We start from the raw sequence: 11,178 nt of genomic DNA on the forward strand, positions 1-11,178 counted from the left end.
GAGACAAGTCCTAAGGTTTGGTAGAAACGATATTGTTTAGGAGTTATTTAAAAATTTTCCGTCATTTACTCTTCTCTCTCTCTCTCTCTCCCTCTCTCTTTCTCTCTCATGAGTGGGTGGCTGGAAGCACTGCACCTTCTTTCTGTTCAGTTACTGCCTTCCTTCTGCAGTGATGTGGGAACGCTGAACAGAATGTGGAGGAGGAGCTTCTATATGGAGGCAGGAGAGGGAGAGAGAGCAAGACACAGTGCGAGGCAGAGATGGACAGAATAACACACAGAGCCAGAATAGTAATCAGGAGCCAAAGAGATGCTGTTTAAGTTTTGAGAAAAATCTGAAATTTCAGCATTGTATGAGTGGAATATCAGAAGGAGGATATGGACGTGACAACGAACCTCAACAATGAATAATTAGTTATGGTGCATCCTTCAACATCCGAGTAGGTAAAGAGTCCTGGAAGAAATGTACTCAATATTTTTCTGTGTTAATGCTAGGTGGAAATGGGTCTTATTCATCACTTATCATGACAACATCAAATTTCTATTGTAGATATGTAAAGCTTAGATGTAGGATTCTGTTTTTTGCATTGCTACTCATTTGCTTTAGTCCAGAACACTGAGCAAAACAATTTATTATGTTGTAAATTCAGCCGTTTTGACGTTTTAATAGCAGGATCAGTTCTCCAACCTTCCCTAAGAGAAATCGAATCACGTTGTACTCAGTTGTGAGGAAGAATTTCAATACTTGCCGTATGTGTTAACTCGATGTCACAAGTGCTGGAGCAGCTTGGAGTGTTTAAACAGACGTGACCAGAGACAGGGATGGGGAAAGTGGTGAGAAAAGTCAAATACCACATTGACTTTCTGGATTATTGTCGTCTCAAGAGGGGCCTTCATCCCTTCATCAAGAGGGACCTTAATAAAAGCTGTCAAAGAACTTAATCACTCAGCAGATGGTTAAAAACTAATGGAACGGTATAATCCGTGTCCGCCACTGTAGTGGAATTAAGTCAGCGCTCATCTGAGCCTGACATCTTGTTTTACATATTTATATTCAGTTTAGTTACTGTACATGTATAGCTATGACTACGGTTTAGGAGGTTTGTGTAGGCGGGAATACGGATGACTGTTGCCGCGGCTCTAAAGGACAGCGTTGGGTTTTGTACCTTTTTCACTTGCTGCTTCTCAATTACCGCCTCCTGTCTTTTTTTGCTTTGCTTTTACCCGTTTCCCCCTCTTCTGTCTTTCCCACCCACCCTTCCCCCATATCTAATCCCTTTCGTCAAATCCACAGATTTCTCAGCAGTTGCATTCACATGCTCTGACTTGACATTCACGGCTGACTTTCATTTTCTCGTCTCACAAGCAAATCATTTCACTTCCTTCAAAACAATAGATTTTTGCCTATACAGTAAATTATTGCTAAAACATATAAGCAGTACAACAGTACATCATTGCTTTGTTTATCCACTATCTTTAGAACTGCACCAGCATCCATGCACATTAATATGCAGACACTGAAGAAGAAAGCGTCATAAATTACGGAGCGAGCATGGCATATACATCAGGTTTAGCATCGTGTTACTTAGTGCTTCCAATAAATACAATATAAATGTGGTGACCTCTGTTAACGATATTGTTTTGATCACTGTAACCTGTTAGGTACAGCAAGTACGATTTCCTTTTTTTATTAACCTCATTTGTTCAATTAAAATTCTCCAAGGTTTTGAAACAATTCTCATCTTTGTTTGTGCCTTAAGCCTCTTTCCAGCACTAAGCTGCAGCACTACCACTCCCCGTCACCTATAAAGAATTTATTATTTTATGCTTTTGAAGTTCTGTTGTAACATGATGCCACATATAGCTGAGAAATGACCCAGGAATATGGAAAAGTATTCTTCTTAACCCATGACCAGTAATTGCTTCCAGCAGATACAAGATAAAGGACTTGTCTTTTTTCACAGCTTGATCAATTTCCGAGGGTGAAGAAAATGTTCAACAGTTGAACAGCACTCGCTGGTATGATTGCCTTCTCTTTCAGCTCATTCTTCTTGTTGAACTTTGCACATTTATGACTCACGCAACAACCTTTCTTAGATTCTTCATATTCTAATAGAGTTTTCATTATCACGTGTCTTTTTGTGTGTATCAAAGCCTAAATCTAATCTAATCTAATCTAATCTAATCTAATCTAATCTAATCTAATCTAATCTAATCTAATCATAATCTGTGTCTTCAGTAATCTCGAAACAATCAAACGTGTCAAATCATACAGCAGTTTTGCTTTAATCAGAACACACCATATCTCATCTCCATGTGTTAGATCTTATTTCTAACTGCTCATGTATAGAGACTGATATTGATACAACGTGCCATGTCTCATTCTATTCCTACTTCCTTTTGTCTGTCTCCTCATCATCTCTCCAGATCAAGGGCTTTCGAAATTTCTGCCACCATGTACTGTACGTGTACACCTGTAACTGAAAAATACATAAATAAATGTAAAAAAATCTGGACCTTCGCAGTGCATTTTTATTGTACGAATATAATCCAACTCCGTAAAATACTACCAAGAGTGTTCGAGTCAAACCAGGACTTTAGATTGTGCAGAATAACAGAAAATAAATGTAGGAGTAAAAGTTATTTTTTATTTCTCTCTATATATAATCCCCTGCTACACTAATGCACAAAACCCAGCATTTCACTAGTGCTTGGATGCCATCCAGGTAGAAAGTGAGCCATCAGTACACCGGTGTCATGATCGGACTGCCTGCTTCACATCTGAAAAGCTGGCCTCCCAGGAACTCCATTAACGGCCCAAGCATTCAGAACTTTATAAGAAATGCTCATGTAACGTGCAAGTGGTGTTGGTGAATGATTGTCTGCACAGTCCCCACAGATTCATAGTGAATGATCCATTCATTTTTTAATTATCAGGTGTTCCACTTACGGAATGTTCACAGGAACGACTGGAGTGGGTTCTGAACAACCTCAGCCAGGTTCATCATTCACCAACATAGACTGGTTGCACTGTTTTGCACTCAAATATTTTACTGCGTAAGGAGTCTTAGTACTGTGCTTGAAGCCTTTATGAGAAATTTCATCCCAAGTCCTGGTTTGACTTGAACGCCCATCCTACATTAAGTATCTCCTTACTTTTCATATTCAAATATGAAAAAAAAAACTAGCTTGTTTTTAGTCTCATACTTAATAAATTTTCCATGTGTTTAAGTGTAGAAGCGACTGTGTTAAATAATGTGTGTTGAATAGTCATGTGTTGAATAATGGCCGTAGACTCCCATGTGGCTTTATGCATCTAGGAACGCAGTCTACTTATCTCCTAATAACAAATTATATTTCTTCATATCCAAGGTACACAATGTCTGACCATGAGGATCTGAGTAAAGCCATGGGCCACTGGAACGCCTCGGACAGCTACCAGCTGAATGCGGCTAGCGTCATTGTGTCCGTAGTGTTCTCACTCATCTTTCTGCTGGGCACTGTTGGCAACAGCCTGGTGCTCGCTGTGCTCCTGCGCAGCGGTCAGCTCAGCTACAACACCACCAACCTGTTCATCCTCAACCTCAGCGTGGCCGATTTCTTCTTTATCATATTCTGTGTGCCTTTCCAGGCTACCATCTACTCGCTGGAGGGCTGGGTATTTGGCTCCTTCATGTGCAAAGTGGTGCACTTCTTTATCAACCTCACCATGTACGCTAGCAGCTTCACCCTCGCTGCTGTCTCTGTGGACAGGTCTGTATGTCCGCTCAGCCATCTCTCTGCTCTAAGCATTTGCCTTTGGTGGGAGGACAATTATTTTGACAGTTGTCTATTTAGTGGAGAAAACAATGCTAGTCAGTAGAGGCTGAGAATCCCCAAAGGCAATTATTTCCTCAGTAAAAAAAAAAAAAAAGATTACGCCGCATATCATCACAGCCTGTTGCCACTTTAATCCCATATGGTTAAACTGTAAGTTTAGTAGAATCGAGATTGAATAGGAAGAAATGAAAAGCATGCATTTTTTCTTTTGTGCCACAGAAGACTTAAAATGAGTTTTAAACCATGTCAAGTGAAATGAAAGTAGACTAATTACTGAAATGATGTTGCCTGCATCTTATTTTGCAGATATTTGGCCATTCGTTACCCACTGCGCTCAAGAGAATTACGAACGCCCTGTAATGCGGTTGTTGCCATGGTGATCATTTGGGGTCTGTCTCTTGTATTCGCCGGCCCTTACTTGAGCTATTATGACCTGATTGATTTCGAAAATAGCAACGTGTGTGTTCCTGGTTGGGAGGAACACAACCGCAAAGTGCTGGATACGTGCACCTTTGTGTTTGGCTATGTCATCCCTGTGCTCATCGTCAGCCTGTCTTACACACGCACCATCAAGTATCTCTGGACAGCCGTTGACCCACTGGATGGCATGTCCGAGTCTAAGCGAGCCAAGCGCAAGGTCACTAAGATGATCATAATCGTCACGGTGCTCTTTTGCATCTGCTGGCTGCCCTACCACGTGGTTATCCTGTGCTACTTGTACGGAGATTTCCCATTCAACCAGACCACTTACGCCTTCAGGCTGCTTTCACACTGCATGGCCTATGCCAACTCCTGCCTTAATCCCATTGTCTATGCGCTGGTGTCCAAGCACTTCCGCAAGGGCTTCAAGAAGGTGTTCAGCTGCATTCTCAGCAAAAAGGGTCGCAATAAGGTGCACGTGGTGCAACTGGCTAACACCGTGCCTGGTTTCGAAGCTGCCTCCACGGAGGTATCACACATGAACGAAGAGAACGGGAGACAGAATGAGCGTGAGATGACTGACCGCCCCCTTACAGAGTCCCAGGATGCCACTATGAATATAACACTCCCTAGCCAGAAGCAGTCATGAGCAACGGTCAAAGCTGGGTGGCACCAATTGTCAAAGGGCACAAATTTAACGAGACAACAATTTTCATGGTACATACTGTGGTATTTTTTTTTCTTTCACTTTTCGAAAGAGTTTGGAACAGATGCAATGCAGCAAGTAACACAGTAAAGCATTCAGTGATTTAAACAAACAGAAAAAAGAGATACATGCAAAGCATAATAGAAAAACATCCAGTTAATCAACTTATTGATTTTAGGTTTGAATTCATCGAGAGCTATTTTTAATTGCCAAATTAATCTAACATAAGCTACCATAAAAACAGCACTAAGTGCTGGTGCTATACAAGCCTTACTGAATCATGAAATTAATGTAACTACTGTACAACTGGCACTGAACACCACCCATGTGCTTGAAGGTTGACTACTATAAACAATGTTTACCTAAAAATGCAGTGTTAATTATTTAAAAACACACATAAACAGACAATATATTTTTCAATAAAAAAAGAAAAAAAATATTTTGATGATTTTTTTGGGGGGGATTTTGGAGGGGGGGGGGCTGGTAAGTATTAAAACGTGTTCTAAATGTGCAATTTTAAAGCTGCAAATATCTATTTTAATGGCGGTTTGGACGTGTTGCACTGCATAATGCTTCTGTAACGATTAAACAATTTTGTGATATAACTGCAGATGGTTACTATGTAATGCGCTCTAATGTTCTAAGAAGTCTGTGTTTGTTTAATGTTAATTTCTTTCTAGTTTACTGCGTTTTAGGCACTTGTGATTTCCTGACTTATCTCTGCTTGCCTGTAATCTTCTTACAGAGACTTTATTAATACTGTAATTAGCAAGTGCAATTTACATCCAATTTACATTACTATATAGGCTTAAACAAATGGGCTCACCCCAGTTTGCACTTTTATACCGGTTGGATACAACCTTTTGAGGTTGTGGTTATGATTGCCTTACCTCTGTTTTTTGTTTTTCTTTAGTATTAATCAGTAATATGTACAGAGTTGCGATATACATCTTAATGTTGGTTGATTTCAATAAAAGGATTATTATATTAACAGAATGGTTCCTCTGTGACTTTAGGGTGTTGTAAGCATTGTTGGCTCACATCTCCTCGGTTGGAGGTTCGAATCTCACCACTGATCTGTAAGCACGGACCGGTGTTTGCACTTGGTGACTTTCCTTCAGGTGCTTAACTCTTCCCATACAGTTCAAAGATATTTGTTGTGGTGTTTCCAAATTGTCCATATTGTCAAGCTACAACTTGTGTGTTTTTGTGCTTGTCCATACCCTCCAGGGCGTCCCACACCTTGCCCCATGAGCTCTCTGGAATAGACTTCGGCCACCCTACTGTATGATTGTAGTACAAATAATCAGTGGATAGACAGTTCCTTCATGAGTTTAGCTACATGACTCACTGATGAAAGGTTAAAGAATAAGAAAGAACACAATCTGCAATTCCATTATCCTCATACTGTCATTATAATACCAATTTAGCTTTACGCAAAGAAGCTATATTTCTCCATATATTAACTGCCAATGTTAAATGATCTAGGGATTCTAATCTCCTGGGAAAATTAAAAAGATTCTATAATATTATTATATTTCTATAACATTATATTATATTATATTATATTAATATTCCTCGTTGCTACACTAACTGATACTATATATATATATATATATATATATATATATATATATATATATATATATATATATATATATATATATATATATATATATACATGGTCCATTCATATATTGCAATATATTAATAAATATAAGCACTAGTTTCCTATATATGGGAATGTATTATTTAATAGATTGCATTAATATATTTTCCCGTAAAGGTAACTGGGTACTTATTATACAGATAAACGAGAAACACTCTTTAAATATTATAAATAGCATTAATTTCTTGTCAATTTCTATCATTTTTTTATTGTCTGTCCAAAAATCTAAATAAAATGGTGCAAAGGCCAGAGAGAGAAAAAAAAAGCATTTGTCTGCCCAAGATACTCACTGCATTATTTTTAGAAGAGTGTTCCTAAATAGCCTTTCTGTTCTTATTATATTTCCATTATGACATTCAAATTCATGGGAGACATTCTTTTAGCATTTCTGTTCAGAAACCAAACCACACACCAAAAGGCACTTCCCTGTGTCTCTTCTCCAATTTGACTTGGCAACACTCTTAGGGTTTAAAATTGAATGCGGAAATTGGGGCCGGCTTGCAACAGTGCTTTCTTTATTTTTTGCTTTATTACTAATATCCTGTAGTCAATTTTTGTGTCAAATAAAAGCCAGCCAAGTCTAACCAGTCGAGCAGTTCGTTAATGCATGTCATTGAATATTTATCCTATTCCGAAACCGCAATGACTTTTCTGAAGTCCACACATAATCGTTTTAACACGTTAACCTTGGGAACCAAAACCATAGTGTTGGAGCAGGGCTGTGCGACTCCTTGATTATTCCCATGGCTGTAAGTTCCTCCCACCTCTGGGGCACCTAAATATGGTGTCATATGAGATACACAAGATGGATGGCCTCTACAAGGGACCAAGATTGACTGAAATGTATGCCAGCTCCACCCCCGCAGGGGATATACAACTGGCAAAGCCACAGGGAAAAACATTTTAAAAGATTATAGTACCAATGGGGTGACTGGAAGATATACCAGTTGACATACAGTAAGTAGCATTCTGCACACCAATGAACAAGCAATATAAATGGATCAACTCAGTGTAATGCAGACCTAAGTACCATGCCATGGGAATTCCCTGTGGCTCCTTGAAACCAACAACTGGGTAATTTTTTCCTTTGTTCTAAATCACATTGATATAATCTATTCATAGCTACTAATAAAAAGTGATGGATAAAAGAGCGCAATGTTTGGATAGACCATTGAGCACAGCGGAAACCAGGATTGGTTTTGGGTGGAAAAGTAATGGTGTTGATTGTACTTGCGAGTGCCACTTTTTTGATGCCATGGATACACCAAGTTTCAAAACACCTGTCAATCCTTGGTGAAGGCAGAGAGGTGGGCCTTAAAGCAGCATTGCTATTCCACACTGAGCTCAAGAGCCTGATGACGCATTGCTGACGTAGGTGTTGTTGATGTCCACAAGACATCAGTGCTTCTACTTAATGGTATATGTGCCTTACTCCTATTTCAGGGAGGCACACTTTCTTTGCTGTCTTTTTTCTTTCTATGTTTTCCAGTGTTTTTTGTAACTTCAATGAGTACTTCTATTCTTACAGAACACAGGTTTGACTCTCATGTCACTCAGCCACACATACTCTTATCTCCTTGGTGCCTCTTCCTGAAAGACAAAGTACATGTAAGTAAATCCTACCCAAGTGTCTATCATTTCTACTATTCAAAGCTCTGACTCAATCCTTCATACACAAACCAAACTATGATCTTATGCCCACACCCTCACCAACACACACCTCTTCCACAGCACAGCACTGATTTGACTATTATGTAACAAAACAGCACTAATGAATGTGGAGGCCAGTACTGTAGGAATAGCGAACCTGCTGTAAATCTAATAAATCTAGAAAAATATTCATTGAATTTGCTTACATTCAAGATATTTTAATTAATGATAATTCATATTGAACCCAATAATATTTCATTTAAAATATAAAGAATGTTTTGAATTCACGAAGAGACAAGATTTGCATCAACCGAACCTTACACAAATACACAAGACCTTCTCAAGGGTCTTTTTGAGACAGATTCTTTTCACAACATGTTGATAAGTGTTTATCATCCTTAAAAGCAGTACATCACCGTCATTCTCGCTTATCAGCAGTCTGTAATACAGTACGCTTTTATTCTATTTTTTTTTTACTTATTTGTACTCTAGTGCAAATAGTTGAATTTAATTCAATTTTATTTGTATAGCACTTTTAACAATTGACATTGCCACAAAGCAGCTTTACACAATCAAAAGAATTATTGAAGTTTGTATGAAATGTGAATGTGATAACATTTGGATGATAACAGATCACTGGGATTGATAAAAAGGGATAAAATACACAGTACTGAAATGAAAAGAAGAGCAATTTTACTGTTTTGTCATCTGTGAGTTTATCTCTCCTGAAAGAAACTAACATAAGCACTACAGTATTACCATGTTGATTTCCCATAGTAGGTGTCATTTCCCACAAGTCGGCATCACGTGGCGTAGGATCGGGAGGATGGGACGGGAACGGGAAGGAATTGTTCTGTCACAATTTTTAAACTCGGCCCGCATTCACAACCGCTTCCAAATGGGTGGAAATCAAATTCAACTATAAATGATTTTTCATGCTTTTTACTTTTAACTTCCTTTCCACTACTGGGAACATGTGTGTGTGGAGCTGTGCCTCATTGACAAACCCAAAAGCGAGTTTCAGTATGGGCAGTCATATAAGTATTTCACTGCATATCATACTGTGTTTAGGTAGGGCGTGGGTAAGTAAGCATTCGTGTACAGCCAACTCAGTTTTAACCATATTCTATCTTAATCCATGTAATTAAATACACGGCTGTGAACCCCCACAACCCCCCCCCCCCTCTTGTTTAAATCATTGTTCCAAAACTACATTTTGGATTTACTTAGTGATGTAAAAAATATATATTTTAATGTAATATAAAAAACCTCATCCAGGGTGTACCCTGACTCATGCCCTATGCCTCCAGGGATTGGCTTCAGGCCCTAAGTGCAATATAAAAAATGTAATGTAATATATTTGCAATAATGTAATATATTTGCATTGTGTAATATAAACATGTATTTAATGATTTGAATAATTTAGGTGTATAGCAAATATGAAAAAAATTAAAAAATCAGGGGCAAATACATTTCACGGCACTGTATTTCCTTTGTGTTATACAGTTGCGAGGTAAACAGTAATTGTCTGAATTGCCAGTGATTGTCTTATTGATCCCTGAATCGATCTGTAGGTCTATTTGTGATTTCACACTTGCTGGATTTAAAGCAAAATTCAGCCCTAGTAAAATTTATTTTGTACCTTTATTGTGAAATCTGGACACAGAGGTAATATGTTGTGTATTGTAAGGATACGTAGGAAATATCATTAATATACACAAGTCAGAAGCACCAAAAAAAGCAGGACCACGACATTGGCCAAATCCTCCACTACTGAGTTTATGGTTATACAATGCGTTATCAGTCAGAAGTCAATGTGTATTATATTAGTAACATGCTCTCAACAGCTAAACTACAACGACAAATTCAAAAGGTTCCACTTACATCTTCAGGTAGAAGTGGATCCAGTATTATATGGAAAACAAGCAGTTATTCCATTTTGAGGAAGGGGGCTGGGGCATCAGGGTAATTTAGAGCTGCTGACTAATTTTCAGCTTTAATGGATGGGTAAAAAATTGTGAATAATTAAACGTCTGCTGTCATTTTCTGTTATTCAGAAGGCACTGTTTTGTTGTTCCTATTTATTTTAGTCATTAGAGCACCATATAATTTTAAAATTGTAGCATTTGGCAAAAATACTGGCTGGCTTGTGCTCTCGGAATGTCATCAGATGTTAAAATGGAGAAGAGGGTGTTATTTAGTGGACTCCTTAAAATTAGCTGGTTAAATGTGTGCATTTTTTATGGCCCAGTGGATTAAAGTCATGAATCTTCTTACGTATCATGTCTATGAAAAGACTCTACAGAACCTCCGGAACCCCACATATAAATAAACACTTCTCAGTTGTCTCCTTGAGACCGATTATTGCCCAAGATGTTTTTGCTATTCTAACAGAGAATCGCCACTCACTTGATCTTGATCCAGAGAAGAGCTGCAGCTGCTGGTTCCCTGCTTCTGAATACGCTCTTGGGTTTTAATTCATATGTGTCACGGCCATATCTACAACAGCACATCAAAAGGACTGGAATTCCCCTAATCCAGAGTCAGAAAACATTACATGGACACATGTTAAGTAAATGCAGTAAATACAGTTAGAAAAAAAATGAGTAAATAAGTAAGTGAGTTAAAAGATAAGTGAGTGAGTGTATAGGAATAAATGATTGAGTGAGCAAGTAAGTAACTAAATAAGTATATGGGTAGGCGAGTGCGTGAGTGAGTGAGTGAGTGAGTGAGTGAGTGAAAAAGACATTAGAGTGAGTGATTGTCCTTAAGTGAGTGAGTAAGTGAGTGAGTGAGTGAGTGAGTGAGTGAGAGAGAGAGTGAGAGAGAGAGAGTATGAATAAGAACGAATAAGTAAGTAAGTGAATGGGCATGTGAATGGGTAAGTAAGTGAGTGAGTGAGTGATTAAGTCAGT

General features: G+C 38.4%; 1 protein-coding gene across 3 annotated transcripts; it reads left to right on the forward strand.

Moving 5' to 3' along the window:
• The first annotated feature begins 257 nt into the window (after positions 1-257).
• Positions 258-5,876, forward strand: galr2b (galanin receptor 2b). Of its 3 annotated transcripts, XM_053492712.1 has the most exons (5): positions 258-439; positions 1,480-1,567; positions 1,964-2,018; positions 3,372-3,752; positions 4,125-5,876. In XM_053492712.1, exons 4-5 carry the CDS (start codon positions 3,379-3,381, stop codon positions 4,885-4,887), a joined length of 1,137 nt encoding a protein of 378 aa, XP_053348687.1. In that variant the 5' UTR covers positions 258-439; positions 1,480-1,567; positions 1,964-2,018; positions 3,372-3,378; the 3' UTR covers positions 4,888-5,876. The 3 variants fall into 3 exon arrangements, with proteins under 3 accessions (XP_053348687.1, XP_053348689.1, XP_053348688.1); XM_053492714.1 differs by lacking the exon at positions 1,480-1,567 and having other exon boundaries at positions 258-443; XM_053492713.1 differs by lacking the exon at positions 1,480-1,567.
• Positions 5,877-11,178: the final 5,302 nt, after the last annotated feature.

Source organism: Clarias gariepinus, chromosome 3, assembly GCF_024256425.1.
Source record: "Clarias gariepinus isolate MV-2021 ecotype Netherlands chromosome 3, CGAR_prim_01v2, whole genome shotgun sequence".
NCBI classification, from domain to species: Eukaryota; Metazoa; Chordata; class Actinopteri; order Siluriformes; family Clariidae; genus Clarias; species Clarias gariepinus.